At 54.3% G+C, this 18,637-nt stretch overlaps 1 protein-coding gene across 1 annotated transcript in view; it reads left to right on the top strand.

Annotated features, from left to right (window-relative positions):
* The first annotated feature begins 1,236 nt into the window (after window positions 1–1,236).
* LOC100087280 (deleted in malignant brain tumors 1 protein-like) overlaps window positions 1,237–18,637 on the top strand; it is a 72,072-nt gene continuing 54,671 nt past the window's right edge. The window contains 11 exon segments of the mRNA XM_039914274.1: window positions 1,237–1,459; window positions 3,641–3,771; window positions 5,154–5,477; window positions 7,604–7,918; window positions 9,008–9,322; window positions 10,484–10,582; window positions 10,676–10,990; window positions 11,820–12,134; window positions 13,363–13,404; window positions 13,532–13,846; window positions 15,548–15,684. Coding sequence (XP_039770208.1) covers window positions 3,648–3,771; window positions 5,154–5,477; window positions 7,604–7,918; window positions 9,008–9,322; window positions 10,484–10,582; window positions 10,676–10,990; window positions 11,820–12,134; window positions 13,363–13,404; window positions 13,532–13,846; window positions 15,548–15,684 — 2,301 coding nt within the window. The 5' untranslated portion in view covers window positions 1,237–1,459; window positions 3,641–3,647.

Below are 18,637 nucleotides of genomic sequence, written 5' to 3'. Positions count from 1 at the left end.
TACAGGGGGAGAGAGACATTAATATGAATAAATGAAGTAAGAGAAGGGTTCGCTGACGTGGGTTCATTTCTTCTCCCCGGGCCTACCCTTCCCCAGAGCCTGCTGGGTGTCCTACCGAGAATGTGTCCCAGTGACACGGGCACAGCCTTCCTATCAACACGTGGGAAAGGGGCACAGAGAGTTCAGGCGATCCAACCCAGGCTGCACAGTGGTCATGGCAGGGGCAGGATTAGAACCTCTAGAAAAAACCAGTCCTGGTCACCCCGGTGCCCCCATAACACCCTCAGCCCTGACCCCAGCAGAGGACGGGGGTAGGAGGGGCAGGCTCCTCCAGGTCGGGACCCGGGCCAGGCAGTCTGCTGCTGTATCTCCATGGACGCAGATTGCAGCACTTGCAACCGGAGGACAACGACTCGACACTAACAACAAAGCACAGACTCGCCTTTTGTCATAGCTCCTGCATTCGGGGTGGCTTTACAGATGGGACAATGGTACTGAGCTGTGAGGTGGAAATAGTGACCAGAAGTAGGGGATGAGGAGGGTGTTTCCAGCTGAATGAAAACACTGGGGAATTACGGAAACCCAATTTGTTCACAGAAGGTTGGGATCTGGGTAGACGACTCCTGGTTTTGTTTCAGTAATTTGTTTCAGTAATTGCAGGTGAGACTGTGAGTAGGGGAAGCTTCAGGCCCTCTGATTGGATGACGACCAACCCCCAGGTTCCCCGGCTTGAAATCAGCCCGGGGTCCCTGCATCACCTCGTTACTCTCCCCGCAGGATGCCTTCCTCTCTTCACCCCTACTTCGTTCTTCCTGGCATATTGTCCTCCCCCACTGGGATGGGTATGGACCATTGCCCCTCTGCCATCTGATCACCCCTCTGTCTGCATTACCAGGTTTGGGGCCCTAGTTTTCTGTAGTTGTCTGCCTATCTGTCCCTTTCTTCCTGTGTGACCCTCGGCCATTTTTTCTCCCCGTGCAGCTCTCCTCCTCAAGGTCCTGAGCAAAGAGTTGAGGGAGCGAGCCAGGAAAGGGAGTTCATGCAATCTGGGTGCCCCTGGAGCCACGTGTCCTATTTGGGACACAGATTAAGTCCTAATTGATTATCTTGTATCTCTTCCAGAGCCTAGTATAGTACTTGGCACATAGTAAGTGCTTAACAAATACCAGAAGACTATGTCATTTATCATTATTGTGCAATATTCCAGCCCACCCCGGGGAAAACTCCTAACCCCGCCCGTGGTTTCCTGAGCTGTCCTTGGTCAGATGTTTGCAGCTGTTCCATTCCGCTGTGCTCCTTTCGACGATGACTTTGGCTGTTGGCGGGGACGACGTTTAGTGAGCAGCGGTGCGGAGCTGGTGCGGGGGAGGAATCCCCGCGGCCGTGATAGACCGTGAGATCACCTGGGAGCTCTGTCTGCACCTGCGACTTCAGGCACAACCGCACGAGTGAGAGTTGGGTAAGTGGAACCGAGCGGTTTCGGGATGGGGGGTGTGTGTGAAGTCGTTTTCTAACGGCGTTGAAGAAGGATAAAAAACGCATGACCGTATTGGATCGGCAATAGCACTACAATTATCCTGTAATATCGCGATCCATAGATACAGCATTGTAGCAATAATATACGATGTGGCTTTCTCCGTGCTACAGAGCTCGGCAGGCCCTGGAGGGGTCTTGTGACTGGGACCGAGAAGTGCTGGGGGCGGGGCAGTGTTGGCTGCAGGATGTCCGGAGGATTTGGGTTCTGGTTAGTGTGGACGCCTGCTTGGGCTCCTGTTCCTCCAGGTTCCGTGGGGCTGAAAGGGAGATTATCCGAGCCATGGCCGGAGAGTTTTGGCCGAGTTTGTCCAGAGAGTGAGGGAGGGAGGGAAGGAGGGAGGTGCCCGCTCTGGGCTCACTGGACACCCCCTACCGGGCTCCCCTCCCCAAGTCCATTAACTCACTCCCTGTCCCATCACTCATCCCACACCATTCCTCCAAAGCCTCTTTCTTTTGCCCAGTGGCTCCATCTTCTCTCTCCCTGAACCACTTCCTCCTCCCCTTCTCCAGAAGTCACATTTTAGGGAGGGGCTTGCCCTCGAGTGGTGTCTGCCCCAGGACGTTGGAGGGAGAGAAACATGCCCCGTCTCAAGACCGTCAGGGACTGTCAGACCAAGGTCTAGGAGAGCGGAGGAAACAACGTGGGCATGAGTCTCCCAGATTTTCTGGGCCCTCCACGTTCTCTCTGCAGGCCCATGGGCTTCTGAACTTTCCTTTCTCCAGCTGCACCCAGAGCAGAGATATCCTGGGTGCTCCTCGGACTCCAATGGCTACTTTGCCAGCAGATCCCCCACCGAGATCCCTTCTACCACCCCACTTCCTACTCCCCTGTTTGCCCCACCCTGGGGCACGGGAACCTTGAAATTTCCACCAAAACAAGCCTGGAACCTCTGTTTCCTGAGAGACCTTTGTCTGCAGTCAGATCTGACTTGGCTCCCTCTGCTTCCCCAACCCCGTATGGAGTCTGGCTGGGCCAGCCCTCCCGATGGCCCCTATAGCCCTGCTCAATGTTGTTGTAGACACTCACTTCTAAAAGACTAGGAAGGTGAAGATGAGAGTCTGTAGTCCCTTCAGGGCCCTGACATCCCCATGGCACTGGAGGTACGAACCCAGCCCCCTCTGGTTGTGGGCCCGAACAGCCCAGCTGTGAGGCTGGAACAGGCCCCACTGTCACTGCCAGCGTGGAGGTGTCACAGCTGCTCCAGCAGTTTGCAATCTGACCTGCAGGGACACAAGAAGTGTTTTATCTTGGGGGACACAAGCTTGCATCTCAGCTGAGAGGAAAGAGCAGTGGGGCTGCATCAAGCTTATCTTGCTCTGACTGCACCAACTGCCCCCACCCCCACAAATTCAGAGGCTTGAGCTGCCTTAATGAAAGTGTAGAGCTGCAATATCCAGATATTCCTCACCTTAATAATGCACACTAGCAGTTACACACACGCGCCCCAGGTACACACAATCCTACAGATACACAACATAGCCACGCCATGAGAACAGCAGAGAGAGCTCAACGGGGGATCAGCCAGTCACAGAGAGGATCAGTCACCCAGGAATGAGAGGAGAAAGGGAGACCCATGATGGGGAGCAGATGGGGGTGTGAGCATGGGGAGCCCTGAGCCGAGGGAAATCTGGCTTGGAGGACACTGAAGGGAAAGTGTGGGTATTTGAGGGAAATGGATGAGGGGTGTTGAAGGTTGGAGGGAGGGTCCAGTTGGGCATGGTCATGGATGTGGATGAGGCCGGTCCCTGGGGGTCATAAAGAGTCATGAGGTGAGCCATGGGGTGGGAAATGGGGCCGGGCTGCGGTTGCAGACCCCACGGGGGGAGATGCAGCCACAACCTCTGACCCCAAGGTGCAGGTGGCTGGTCCCAGTGGCAAGGGGGTAGGTCCTGTCATACAGCCTCTTGGCTCACATATGACTATCATTGTGGGGCTCAGGATCTGATTGGCCCTGGGAGCTGTGCTTAGGGCAAGGGAGATCCTGATAACGTCTGAAAAGGTAAAGGGAGTTCCTATTGGTCCCTGCCCAGGGTGTAGTGAGGTGCAGGGGGCCAGGGGCTGGATCTATAAATTTCCCTCCCATTTCCTGACTCCCTCTCTTAGATGCTGCATGGCTCCACAGAGTGGAACCAACAAGCCGGGTGGAGGTTGTGGGGTGAGAATGGCCATGGGGGGACAAACCTCTGCTCAGGGCCTCAGTGTCCTGGTCCTCAGTGTCCTGCTGGTCATCCCAGGTAAGTGTTTGTCCATCCCCACGGTCTGGGCATATGGTTATGTGGGCAGGGTGGGCGTGCAAGCCAGGTGATGAAAACAGTTTTGTCAAGGCCCAGCCTGGAGCTGCGGCCAAAGGGGAGAGAAGTATCACAGTATCAGGGGACTCCAGCAAGGAGGTAGAGGCTGTGAGGCTGAGGCCCAGCTGATAGAGAAAATGTCTTGATCCAGTCAATTAATTGTATTTATCGTTTGCCTTTTGAAAGGGAATGCAGCATAAATGAATAAACATGAAATGTGGCCCTTAAGGAGTTCACGATTAAGAGGGGGAAATAGGCACTTAGATAAGTTTCAGATAGGATAGAGTAATAAAGTTACAAAAAATATGGACTAGGAACAACATGTACTTGGACATTTTAAAGGGGATTTTGAGTTCTTAAGTATTAAGGTGCCAGGGAAGGACTGGAATGGCAATTGGGAAATACAAATTGGAGAGATGAGAAATTTATTAGTGAAGGCCTCTTGGAAGATGTATAATTTCAGAAGAACTTTGAGGCTGGGGAGAGCAGTGGCCTGCTGGATGTGAAGGGATAGAGAGTTTCCAGGCAGAGGGGAGGGCATGAGCAAGGGGTAGGAGATGGGGCACAGATGGACTTGAGAAGAACAAAGAGTGCAAGGTGGTATTTTGTGAGAGTGAAGCAAGGATTGGTACCAGGGGAAGAGCTGGTTGACTTAAAGCTGATGGTGAGGAGTTTCTGCTTGATTCAGAGAGGGATGGGCAATGATTAGAGGTTTTTGAAGAGCAGGGACAAATGCATATAGCGAGACTTAAGGCCAAAGATCTGGGCAGCAGAATGAAGCGTAGATTGGGGAGGGAGTGATGGAGACAAGGTCAGTGAGGAGTCATAAGTAGGAGTCAAGGTGGAGTCAGTGTGGTGGCTGTTTGGATGGAGAGGATGGATTAGATTCTGGATACACTGTGGAGGAAGAACAAATTCCTGTTGCTGTCCCTGTCACAGTTCATTCCCCATCCCCATCCCCGAGCCTGTCATTGGCCTTCTTCCCTTCCTCCCCACTCCCCTACTGCAGGCTCAATGACCAAGGGTCCCTGCCCCGCCCTTGCCACCCACCCCATCTCTTCTCTCCATGCCAGTCTCCAGTGAGCTAACTCTATCCCAGTCAGAACCTGGTTCTTTTCCCTAACCCTAGCCCAGTCCAAGCAAGGCACTGTCCTCTGGGAGTGGACACCAGATCACTCTGCTGTGGCCCCGGAGTCAACAGACAAGCCTCTGGGGGACCCAGCCGAGAGGCAGGGAGCTGGGGCTGGGGTGTGGAGTGGAGGGGGGTGTTGGAGAAGCAGGGTCGGGATCTCCCCTGTGACCCGGTGGGGTGATCTGTGTTGCAGGAGCAGTGGCTGATGAACTGAGGCTGGTGGATGGAGACAGCCTGTGTGAGGGGCGCGTGGAGGTGAAACATGATGGACAATGGGGGACGGTGTGCGATGATTACTGGGACCTGGATGATGCGGCCGTGGTGTGCAGACAGCTGGGGTGCGGGACAGCCATCAGTGCTCCTGGTCTGGCCCATTACGGACGGGGGTGTGGGCGTGTTTGGCTGGCTAATCTGTCCTGTCGGGGGACAGAGGCAGCTCTCTGGAACTGCAGTTACTTACAATGGAATCAGTATGATTACTGTACCCACGCTGAGGATGCCGGAGTGCGGTGCTCAGGTTAGTCCAGGTCCATCCATCCCCCTGCAGGGATCCCCGAGGAAGCCCCGGCCCCAGGAACGACCCAACATAGCAGATTGCCCTGGCTGGGCTTTCCCAGGAATTGGGTTTCTCAATTAGGCGGGGTCTGGGCCTGGGAGAGGACGGGCAGTTATTTGGGATAGTGACCATATCTAGCACCGCCAGGTCCTCAGGCCACCAGGTTTGGGTCTAGCATACCTGCCAACTCTCCATGGTGAAAAGGAGCTGAGATGTGAGGGGGGACACAGGCTGTGAGGGTGCAGGCTTCAGGGAGTGAGCAGGCCAGAAAGTTGCCATTTTAGGTCTTTTCAGCCCAGACTGGAGGCTGTCGGTTCTTGTCAGAGCTCTGGATTGAGCGAGGCTGAGTCCCCCAGCTCACACAACCATGGGGTCCCTCACTATCCCTCACACCCACAAAAGGTACACCTCTTTGCACCAGCCCTCTGGCCCAGCTCCCTCTTCCCTTGGCAACAAGGGGGCTCCTGAGAATGGATGAGGCAGCTACTCCTTTCACCCCCAAGTCAAATTTTTTATGGTATTTATGTGCTTATTTTGTGTCAAATGCATTCCTAAGCGCTGGGGTAGGTACAAGTTAAGTCAGACATAGTCCGCATACAACACGGAGCTCCTAATGTATATAGGAGGGAAAACAGGTATTTAACCCCTATTTTGCAGTTGAGGAAACTGAGGCCCAGAGAACTTCACCAAGGTCACACAGCAAGCATTTGGCAGAGCCAGAATTAGAACCCAAGCCCTCTGACTCCCAGGCCTGAGGTCTTTCCATTAGACCTGGGATGGCTGGCCTGTTGTGGTTATCAGGGTCCTGGGTAAATCCGGGCCTCCCAGGCCTGCAGTGGGAGCTGACCAGGGGCAGAGAGGGGCCCAGGAGGTCTGTTCTGGCCTGTTGCTATTCCTGGAGATCTCCTTCATCCTGGAATGATCTCAGGCTGTGGGAGCCCCTGGGGGTCTGGGTACGACTGAGGGTGGGGGAAGAGGAAGCAGAAGGGTCTAATGGCTCTAAACACCCTGCTACCCCATGGGCCCCAGACCAGAACTTCAGCTGAGATTGATGCTGGCTTCCCAGGACTCAAACCATCCATTTGGTCCCAAATCCTGTAGCTGCAGACAACTCCCCTAGTTGGGCCAGTGGGTTAGCCCTCGTAGAGGTCAGGAAAACCTGTGCGGGGAATCCAAGGGCAACAAGACATAGCTCGGTCAGACCAAAAGCAAACCTGGCTGAGCTCCTATGGTCCTGGGGTTCCCTGGTCAGGCAACTGCTGACAGAGTCTTGGGGCCAAGGATTCTGGCCAGAAGAGAGGAGCAGAACCAGGGGTGTCCCTGGGAAGTCAGGGAGAAGCCTGGGCAGGATCCCCTGCTGTGACTATGGCTCCTGAGATTCCAGAATGAAGGGGAAATGTCCAGTCAGCTCAAGCCCAACTCTTTTCCTTGTTTCTGAATGTTTCATTCCACAGAGGTCTCCTCCTGACCCAGTCCTAGTCCACTGCTGTGCATTCAGATATGAGGGGGAATGAGGAAAGAGAAAGGAAATGAAGGACCTTGGTTTTGTAGGAGGATCTGGGGGAAAGGCTGGCTGGCTCTCCTGGCCCTCAGAGTAACAATAATAATAATAATGTTGGTATTTGTTAAGCGCTTACTATGTTCCAAGCACTGTTCTAAATGCTGGGGTAGATACAGGGTAATCAGGTTGTCCCAAGTGAGGCTCACAGTCTTAATCCCTATTTTACAGATGAGGCAACTGAGGCACCGAGAAGTTAAGTGACTTACCCAAAGTCACATAGCTGAGAGGTGGCGGAGCCAGAATTAGAACCCATGATCTCTGATTCCTAAACCCGTGCTCTTTCCACTGAATCACGATGCTTCTCTACCCCACAGGGCCCATGGTAAATGGGAAGAAATTTTCTCTGAACTAGGAACAGTGTGTTGGTGATCAGGCTGTGAACTGGAGAACAGATCCCCAAGGGAAGGAGTGGAGATTCCAACCTGGAGACCTTCAAGTTAAGAATAGACACAGCACTTGCCTGTCTGGAGGCAGGAGCAGGGGCTGGGGAGGGTCCCTTACTGTTGCTCTCATTGCTGTTTCCCAGGACACAGGGGCCCCCGGCTGGTCGGGGGTCCCCAGCTGTGCACAGGAAGAGTGGAAGTGATCCATGGAGACACATGGGGCTCGGTCTGCGACTCCCACTTCCCTCTGGAGGCCGCGGCCGTCCTGTGCCGGCAGCTGCAGTGCGGGGTGGCTGTCTCCGTCCTAGGGGGAGCCCACTTTGGAGAGGGCCAAGGGCCAGTCTGGGATGAAGACTTCCGATGTGTGGGGAACGAGTCCTTCCTGCATGACTGCTCCAGAGAGTCCCGCCCCGAGGGGACATGCGATCACAGCAGGGACGTCGGAGTAGTCTGCTCAAGTGAGATTCCAAAAACAAGATCACACACACCCAGTTCGCCTGCGCTGGGCTGGGGCTGGACCCTCCACCCTGCCCTTCCTCCCTGCCTCCTCTCCCCCTCCCCAGGGTACACAGGGTTCCTCCGGGTGCTGGATGCTCTGACCTGACCCTCCTCCCTGACTTCTCCTCCTCCTCCCCAAGATACACAGGGTCTCTGTAGTGGCCGGACCCTTCAACCTGCCCCTCCTACTCTCCTTCACCACCCCCTACCAGGTAGGCCTAGGCTGGGTTTGGATTCTTCAACTTCCATCAATCAATCGATCAATTGTATGTATTCGGCGCTAAATGTATTTAATGTATGAAGGACTGTCTTGTGACTAAGTGCTTGAGAGATACAATATAACAATTTGGCAGACAGTTAACTGTCTACAGGGGAAAACAGACATCAGTATAAATAAATTATAGATATGTATGTAAGAACTGTATGGTTGAAGGTGGGGTAAGTAAAGGGTACAAATCCAAGTGCAAGGGTGGCATAGAAGGGAGGAGCAGAGGAAATGAGCTGAAGCTGATGGTAAGAAGTATCTGATGTGGAGATAGATGGGCAACCACTGGAGGTCTTTGAGAAGAGGGAAAACATGGACTGAACTTTTTTTTTTTAGAGAAATGATATAGGCAGCCGTGACTCCCATTTCCCATACCACAGGGTACACAGAGTTCAGACTTTTTAAAAAAAAATGCTATTTGTTAAATACTTGTTATGTGCCAGGCATTGTACTAAGGGCTAGTGTAGATGCAAGATAATCAGGTTGGACACTTTGTCTAATATGAGGCTCACAGTCTTAATTCCCATTTTATAGATGAGGTAACTGAAGCACAGAGAAATTGAATTACTTAGCCAAGGTCACACAGCAGACAAGTGGCAAAGCTGTAGCTAGAACCTAGGTCCTCTGACTCCCAGGCCTGTGCTCTTTCCACTAGGCCACACTGCTAATTAGAAGGCTATACCTCTAATCTCCCCCTCCTCCTTCTTCCTGTCTCCCCTCCCCCGGACACAGAGGGTTTGGGGTGAAATTAGCCGCACAATACTTCTCTGACTCCCATCTCCAGGGTTCACAGGGTTCAGGCTGGAGAACGGCAGCTCCCACTGTGAGGGCAGAGTGACGCTCCAAATGGACGGGACCTGGGGAAGCCTCTGTGCTGCCCGCTGGGACCTGGCAGATGCCAACGTCTTGTGCCACCAGCTCGACTGTGGAGTTGCCGTGTCAGCCCCCGGAGGGGCGGAGTTTGGGAGTGGAAATGGCCTCATGTGGAAGGAAATGTTTCACTGCTCAGGGTCGGAGACCAGTCTAAGGGATTGTCCTGTGACCGTCCTGGGGGCCTCTCCCTGTTCTGATGGAAATGTGGCCACGGTGATCTGCTCAGGTAAGGGGGGCAGGGAGGGGGGCATGGGCAGGGGTCTCCATCATGGGGGAGGGGGAGCTGACAGGAGACGGTTCCTGAGACAGACAAGCTACTGGGAAGAGTCAATAGGAGGAGGCTGTTGGGGCTGAGAACATGGGAGTGAAAAGTGGGGTCCCAGAAGGGGTCCTGGATCAAGGGATCACTGCTCTTGCCAGAAGGGACCCCTTACCCAACTCCCCCCTCCAGTGTCTCCAAATCCTCGACTGCTCCCTCTGCCTCCGGGCTTCTCTTCCAGCGCACAGCGTAGTAGTCACAGTAGTTGTAGTAGTATTCACCAAGTGTTTACTATGTCCAGAACACTATATGAAACACCGGGAGAGAATATACATCTGGTAATTAAACATTGTCCCCAGCCCTTGAGGGGCTCAAAATCCAAGACTACAAGGAGGAGAGACATATTGCTGTGATGAAAGACTAAAACAACATAAAAAACAAGAACACCCAAAATAAAAACACTCCAATTCCACGTGGCACTACTGCCCACCATGGCCTTGCTCACAGTTCGCAGAAACACAAAGGCACCCACGTGGCACACTCACCCGCCGTCGCAACAGAGAAGACAGAGTTTAACCCCCTCCTGCAGCTCTAACCTCACTTGCAGCCCCCAGAACCAGCCGGGCTCAGCGTTCAGATCAGCGGTGCCTTCAGACACATTAGGAAGTTCTCCTATCACCCCCATGCCCACCTGCACGACACCGGCTCTTCCCATCCCACACGTAGCACCCCCAATGCAGGCTCACACACATACAACCACACTCCCCCCCAACCCGCAGCTCAGGGCCCCATCCCAGGTGGGCTCAAGTGGCAGCCTCAATCAAGCGCTTAGTACAGGGTCCTGCACACAGTAAGCGCTCAATAAATGTTTGAATGAATGAATTCAGCTTTCAGGGAGGTGTTCAAGATTCCCTCGAGAACCTCAGCAGTGCTGGGAGGGCCTGAGGACGGGGATGAAAGGCGCACAGGGGCGGCTGCCTCACATTCCCACCCGTTTTATTGACTCCCCGCCTCCACAAACACGGAGCTCGCGGCACCTCAGTTTGGCTTTTTATGCCTCCCCCGGTTCGAGGAACACATTCCCTTCCCTGGCCGCCCTTTCCCTCCTGGTGTCCGCTCTCTCTGCAGGAAAGGGGACCCTCCCGTCGCCGTCTCCGCAGTGCAACGTGGACACGTGGGAACCGGCCGGGCCCGGGGGCCCGCAGGGGGGCGCTGCAGAGTGCACAGGTGAGAGCCCCGCCCCCACCGCCCCGTCCTGTCCCCCCCCTCGGCCCCCTCCCCGCTCTGGGCATGCGCACTGACGGGGACCTCGTCCCGCAGGGGCTCCACAGCTCCGCCTGGCGGACGGCGGCGGGCGCTGCGCCGGCCGCGTGGAGATCTTCTACAACGGGACGTGGGGCACCGTGTGCGACGACGGGTGGGACGTGAGCGACGCCCAGGTGGTGTGCCGACAGCTGGGCTGCGGGGTCGCCGTGAGCGCCCCCGGGGCCGCCCGCTTCGGGCCGGGGGAGGGGCCTATCTGGCTGGACGAGCTGCGCTGCTCCGGGAACGAGGCGCACCTGGGGCGGTGCCCGTCGAAGGGCTGGGGTCCCCACGACTGCAGGCACAAGGAGGACGTGGGAGCGATCTGCTCAGGTGAGACCCGCAGCCCACCCGGGGGGGACGGGACAGGGCTGGGGCCGGGTCACTGTCTGACTGACCTCCTGGGGGGTTTTCCCGCTAACTAAACACACACGGTTCTCCGGCACCTGCTCCGTCGACGACTGAAGACTGAGCGGCCAACCCTGGTACCCTGGTAGGAAGCGGGGAGAGGCAGACCTCCTTATGGCCTCTCGGTTGACAAAACTGCTCCTGTATCATTTCTTAACCCAAGGGAGGAGGTATGGTTTGCACGGCACCATCTACACTCGCCCTTTTTGACAGTGGGTCCAGTACTAACTCCAGAAGTGAGGAGAGTAGGCGACTGAGCTCACTGAGCTCCTGGCCCTTGTAAAACTCTTCACGAGGTTTTTTTGAAAAAAATGATATTTGTTAAACCCCTAACTAGGGGCTAGTCCACTCTACTAAGTACTGGGGTAGAGATTGTAAGATCTATATGGACAGGGAACGTGACTGTTAATTTTTTTGTTCTGTGCTCTCCCGAGCACCAAGAACAGAGCTCTGCATATAATAAGAACTCAGTGAATCCCACTGAGTGATTCACACCAATCAAGGTGGACACAATCCGGGCCCCGCATGGAGCTCCGTGTTAATTCTCACTTTGCAGATGAGGTAGCCGACATGTAGGGAAGTTAAGTGACTTGCCCAAGGTCACACAGCAGACGAGCCTTCCCTCAAAATCCACCCCATCCACCTGTATATTGAACTTCATCCCTTCACATCTTACCACAGCACTTGGCCCCTCAATCATTTGTATTTATTGAGTGCTTCTGACTGGACTGTCCATTCCTGATCTTCTCTGCAGAGTTCCTGGACCTCAGGCTGGTCAGCGACACCTGGGCCTGTGCCGGGAGGCTGGAGATCTTCTACAACGGCACATGGGGAGGTGTATGCAGCAACTCCATGCGGGATGTCACCGTGGGTGTGATTTGCCGGCAGCTGGGCTGTGGGGACAGCGGGATAATAATGTCTCCTGGAACCTATGGGAAAGGGTCCGGGCCTTGGTGGGTTGACAAGATCGAATGCCGACCCAGTGACCCCTCCCTCTGGGAGTGCTCATCTGACCCCTGGAGTGAGAGCTCCTGCCCTCAGGAAGAGGAAGCCTCTATCTCATGTGCAGGTGACTTCCTGTCTGTCACTGTCCATCATTTTGTCCATCTGAAATCTCCATCTGTCTCTCCCAACCGTTCATCCATTCACTAACCCACCATTTCCAGCCCAGAACCCACACTTCCTCTGGCCAGGGTCTGGGGCCGCAGGAGACTTAGGGGCTACTTCATCCTCGACTCATACCTGTGGGGGTGGTGAGGGATTCCTGGAGCTCGACCAGCGCCTGAGGGAAAAGGATGTTGATGCCCAGGCTATGCCCAAATTCCTGTCTGCCAGGCTGGATGGAACATGTGCAGTGAGGCCTTGACCTGGTCCTGGCCCCCACGGGGATCTTCACCCTGATTCAAAGTGGAGAGTTGGTCAGTCTATCTTGCCAGGAGTGTATATTCACCTGTGTCTAAGCCGGAGTGCCCCCTACCCGCTCTGCCTTTCCCACAGAGATCAGTGGAGTCTCCTCTGGCCTTGGACATGGTAGCCATTGGTAACAAGAGGTGACCTCTACAGCTGGGAACCCTGGGTCTTCATGGCCCCGTTATTCTGGGACCCTCAGCTGCATCTCACCTGGTGATTGGTTTCCAGGTGGTCCGTTGGTGGGGCCTGGTCCCGCTGAGGCCCCTCACGGTGGGTCCAGGACATCTGATCTATCCGCTCCAACCCCAGGGTGGTGGTGGGACCGTCTGTGTCCCCTTTCCCAGGTCAGCCGGAATTTAGAATTATTTGAGTCTCCTGCCTTTTCCCATTCATCTCAAACTACAGGGACTTCCAAGTTGTTAAAGTAGTGGAATGATCACATGATCAGAAATCCCTATTTGAAAACAGATTTTTTTCATTGGTGACAATGGAAAAGTTTAGCTTGTTCTCTTTTCAAATAAATGGATTTTTAGGAGTAATAAAAAAGATGTACAAAGAGTTTAATCAATTTAATTAGTGCAAAATTAGTGTCAGCTACAAGCTCAGGGTTAAAAGCTGATCAATTTTGATGGAGTCGATGAGCCACACTGGTACATTACAGGCTGAATCATTCCTAAGGGCTGTGGGTGAATTCAGATAGAAAAGGCCTATCTCCATTTTGCCTAGACCCTAGTAGTTCATCTGTGCTAGCTAATCAATGATCAAAAAGTATCTGAAGTTCTCAGCTTGTCCCACTAGGCAGTTCAGTGTGTCTGTCCCTGGCCCAAGGGTTCCTCTCACCAAGGACTGTCACTCAGCCCCAGCATCTTCCCATTCTGTCTCCACAGGGCAGAAAGCAATCGAGTGCCCCGACTCTGCCCAGTGCTCCGGTAGGTCAGCATCTCCCACTCTCCTTTCCACGGCACCAACCGTCCTTCCCCCTACACTTCAGTCCTTTCTGTTCCACCACCCAAACCCTTTCCATCTGGGCAGTGATGGCCGGGTGTCTCTTTCCAGAGCGGCACAAGGTCCGTGTGGTTGGGGGCGAGACCGAGTGTTCAGGACGCGTGGAGGTGTGGCACAACGGCAGCTGGGGCACTGTGTGTGACAACTCCTGGGACCTGAGGAGCGCAGAGGTGGTGTGCCGACAGCTGGACTGTGGCTCGGCCGTGGCTGCCCTTGGGGAGGCCATATATGGTCAGGGCACTGGGCCCATCTGGCTGGATGACGTGACCTGCAGGGGCCAAGAAGCCTCGCTGTGGGACTGCCCCGCCAAGCCAATGGGGCAGAGTGACTGCGGGCACAAAGAGGATGCGGCGGTGAAGTGCTCTGGTGAGGACTGGGGGCGGGGCGGGGGGCCGGGCTCTGGGCTGAGGGGAAGGAGAATAATAATAATAATGTTGGTATTTGTTAAGCGCTTACTATGTGCAGAGCACTGTTCTAAGCACTGGGGTAGATACAGGGTAATCAGTTGTCCCACATGAGGCTCACAGTTAATTCCCATTTTACAGATGAGGTAACTGAAAAAAAAAAGTTGGTATTTGTTAAGCGCTTACTATGTGCCGAGCACTGTTCTAAGCGCTGGGGTAGACATAGGGGAATCAGGTTGTCCCACGTGGGGCTCACAGTCTTCATCCCCATTTTACAGATGAGGGAACTGAGGCACAGAGAAGTTAAGTGACTTGCCCACAGTCACACAGCCGACAAGTGGCAGAGCTGGGATTCGAACTCATGAGCCCTGACTCCAAAGCCCGTGCTCTTTCCACTGCGCCAAAAAACTGAGGCACAGAGAAGTTAAGTGACTTGCCCACAGTCACACAGCTGACAAGTGGCGGAGCCAGGAGTCGAACCCATGACCTCTGACTCCGAAGCCCAGGCTCTTTCCACTGAGGCATGCTGCTTCCCCTAGAAGAGAACCGAGTGACCCCTGTGTCTGGAACCTGAGCAGAACTATGTCAGGGTTCCCAGCATCAAAATTTGGTGGAAGGAGGGAAGGGGACAAGGACTGTCCTGTCTATTTGAGGAAAGCATTTCTAGGAAAGTCTTCATGGCCTCCAGTGCCTTCCTACCCCTGGCCCAGGTCCTGCCCCCTGTTCAGGCCCTGCCTCCTATCTACTGTAGGTATTAGAAGGACCATCTCCAAATTGCCCCCGTCCCAGGTAACTTCCCCCTGCCGCGGATTAAGGGGGATGAGGACTCTCCCCTCAACCATACTCATTGTCCTCACAGTATCTGAGCTGCCACCGACACCCACCATGATGGGCATTATGGAACCCCAGGAAAAGGAAAGGGAGAGGTGGGAAAAAAGGTGGGATTCTCCCTCCTAGGTAGTGTGTTTCCAGGGTGTTCTTGGGACTCAGACGGGCCCCAGTCTCAGGCCCATCCCTTAGTCCATTGTAGGAGCTGAGGGGACCACAGCCATGTCATTTTCTGAAATAATAATAATGATGGTATTTGTTAAGCACTTACTATGTGCCAAGCACTGTTCTAAGCGCTGGGGTGGATACAAGGTAATCAGGTTGTTCCATGGGAAGCTCACAGCCTTAATCCCCATTTTACAGATGAGGTAATGGAGGCACAGAGAAGTCAAGTGACTTGCCCAAAGTCACACAGTTGATAAGTGGCAGAGGTGGGATTAGAACTCATAACCTCTGACTCCCAAGCCTGTGCTCTTTCCACTAAGCCACGCTGTTTCTCAGCATCAGCTGAGACCTCCAGAGGGCCAGGGAGGAATGGGGAAGATTGGGGCTGTACGGCACCAGTGGGTGGTAGAGGCAATGGGGAAGATCAGAAGTTGTGGGGTGGCAGGGAAGAACAAAGGGGCGGGGTGCCAGGTGTCGGGAAATGCAGATAATGGGGTTTCTCTTTCCCGTCCAATGTTGGGATGAGTTTCCGGGTTTCCCCTTCAGGCTCCTTTTCTCCCCCAAAGACCCCAATAGTGCAGCAGGAGGAGCGAGAGACTGTGTCCAGGGCTGGCGGGGAGAGTGGACACTCGGCCACCACTCCACCCTGGTTCCCTATTGCTGGTTTCAGGTCGGAAACTGCTGTCCCGAGGGGAGGCTGAGGACCGTGGGACAGGAACAGGTGACCCATTGCTGACCCCCGAGGACCAAGGTCATGACGATGCTAAACTCCAGAATGTTCCTGTGAGGGCCGCTGAGCCCAGAGACTAACTCCTGGGACTTTGCCCCACCCCTCATCTGGACTGTGTTCTGCATCTTGCCTACTTCAACAAGGGTCCCCAAGTAAACATCCCCAACTTCAATATTCTACCCTGAGAGCTTCAGCTGGTGTGGGGCTTGTTTCCAGCTGGTTCTGGGGAATTGCCTTTCCCAGGCCTGAGTGAACACCCCTAGCCTTTGGCATTGGCCATTTTGCCCATTAAATACTTCTCTTCAGGCTTTCCGTGTGTGTCAGTACTGCATCAGGGCCGGGGGTGGTGAGAGGATTTTCGGTGTGGAGTCTCCCTGGGACTTGGGTTAAGGGAACGGGGCAGGCCTGGAGTGCGATAGTAAGGATACAGAGGGGCCCCGCCCTTGCAGCTGTGTGCCCTCTGCTATGGAGAGCACAGTTCTCCCAATGGCTGTCCAGGCCTTTTCACTCCTGGTCTCCCTCTCTGACCCGGAGACAGGGAGATCAGATCCTGGAGTGGGACAGTGTAGGTGTCTCATTTCCCTTTATTCCCTCTGTCCTGCCTGGTACCAGTGAGATCAATCCATCCATCAATGGTATTAAATTGAGTACTCACTATGTGCAGAGCCCTGTACCAAACTCTAAGAAGAGCATGATTAAATAGAATTAATAACAGCTTCCCTGCCCATACTGAATTTATAGTCTCTTCTAGAGAGACATTAATAGGAATAAATGAAGTAAGAGAAAGGTCCGCTGACTTGGGCTCATTGCTTTCCCCCGCCCACAGTTCTTCCCCGGCGCCTGCCTGGTGTCCTGCCGAGACTGTGTCCCGGTGATGAGGGCCGAGCTTTCCTATCGACTCGTGGGTAATCGGCATGGAGAGTTCAGGCGATCCACCCCAGGAGGCACAGTGGTCATGGCAGGGGCAGGATTAGGACCTCTAGAGAACACCAATCCTAACCTTGCTCTTTCTTGTCCACTCCGGTTCTCTCCGGTTACACCTTCAGCCCTGGTCCCAGCTTCGGGGAGGTCCGCACTCTCTAGCTGGGGTCAGGCAGGGGCCACAGCTATATCTCCATGGATGCAGACAGTAGCACTGGGGACAACGACCCGATACAGCAATGCACAGACTCGCCTTTTGTCGCAGCTCCTGGGGTGACTATGCTGATGGGGTGATGGTATCGAGCTGTGAGGGGGAAATAGTGACCAGAAGTAGGAGATGAGGAGGGTGTATCCAGCATCCTTAAAACACCAGGAAATTATGGGAACTTCCTTGGCTCACATTTAGCTCGGACCTGGGTCAACAACTTCTGGTGGTGCTTCAGTAATTCCAGGTGAGACTCTGAGTAGGGGAAGCTGAAGACCCTCTGATTGGATGATGACCATTCCCAGGTTCCCCTCCTAGAGACCCAGCCCCAACTCCCTGCACCTCCCTCATTATTCTCCCACCCATGGGATGTCCTGTGCTCTTCAGCCCCAATCGTTCTTCCTGGCACCATGCCCTCCCTCACCACCGTGGGTATGGACCATTGGCACTCTGCCACATTAACTGCTCTCTGCCTGCATGTGTGTGTGTCTGTCTATATCACTGGGTCTGTGGCACTGCTTGTCTGACCTCCTCTGCCTGCCAGTCCCTCTTTTCCTTGGAGCCCCTCAGCCCTTTATCTCCCTGGGCAGAGCTTCTCCTCAAGGCTCTGCTCAAGGACAGAGGCGGGTCAGGTAGGAGGGTTCATGCATCCTGGTGGGGTGCCCTTGTAGCAACATGCCCTATTTGAAACACAGATTGAGTCCTTCCTGATTATCTTGTATCTACCTCAGCGGCTAGTACAGTACTTGCCAAATACCAGCGTTATATGTTATTCATCATTATTGTGCAATATCCCCGCCCACCCCAGGAAAAACTCCCAACCCCTCCCCCCATGGTTTCCTGAGCTGTCTTTGGCCAGATGTTTGCATCTGTTCCATCCTGCTGTGTTTCTTGTGATGATGAGTTTGGTTGTTTCCAGGTTTGCCCTAGGTGACCACGTTTAGGGAGCAGCTGTGAGGAGCTGGTGCAGGGGAGGAATCCAGCGTCCGTGATTGATCGTGAGACCACCTGGAGGCTCTGTCTGCACCTGTGGCCTCGGGCACAGCCGCACGAGTGAGAGTTGGGTAAGTGGGGCCGAGTGGTTCCGGGATGGGTGGTGTGTGAAGTTGTTTTCTAGCAGCGTTGAAGGAGGATGAAAAACAGGTGAGGGCACTGGGCCAATAATAGCACTACAATTATCTTGTAATATCACGAACTACCAACATAGCGTTGTAGCAGTGATATACGATGTGGCCTTCTCAGTGCTACAGAGCGCAGCAGATCCAGGAGGAATCTGCTGTGGTCACGACAGTGATGTGCTGCTTGGTGTGAGCTGGGGGGAGGCAGTGTTGGCGACAAGATTTCTGGAGGATTTGGGTTCTGTCTGTGCTCGATGCCTGCTGTGGGCGGAGTTTGTTCAGAGAGAGAGAGAAATCACAGGACCCCCCTCCCCCCTCCGGTCTCTCCTCCCCCAATCAACCAACAAGTTAATTCACTCCTACCTTACCCTCTGTCCTATCACTTATCCTCACTGTCCCTCCAAAGCCCTCTTCCTCTGCCCAATGGCTCCATCATTTCTCTCCCTGCCCCTTTTCCTCCTCCCCTTTTCCAGAAGTCACACTATAGGGAGGGGCTTGCCCTGGAGTGATGTCTGCCCCAGGACTTTGGAGGGAGAGAAACCATCCCATTCTCAAGACCATCAGGGACTGTCAGAACATGGTCTAATAGAGCAGAGGAAACTGAATGTATGGAAGTCTCCCCGATTCTCGTGGCCCTCCATATTTCCTCCACAGGCCCACGGGCTTCTGAACCTTCTTTCCTGCAGCCCCAGGCAGAACAGAGATGTGCTCTGAGTGCTACACTGAGGCCCCCATCCTCCACTCCACCCCCTGCTCTCTGGTCCGCCCTACCCCGGGGCTCAGGAA

Source organism: Ornithorhynchus anatinus, chromosome 16, assembly GCF_004115215.2.
Source record: "Ornithorhynchus anatinus isolate Pmale09 chromosome 16, mOrnAna1.pri.v4, whole genome shotgun sequence".
NCBI classification, from domain to species: domain Eukaryota; kingdom Metazoa; phylum Chordata; class Mammalia; order Monotremata; family Ornithorhynchidae; genus Ornithorhynchus; species Ornithorhynchus anatinus.
Note: the sequence above shows the minus strand (reverse complement) of the source record. Positions and strands in the feature narration are given on the sequence as shown.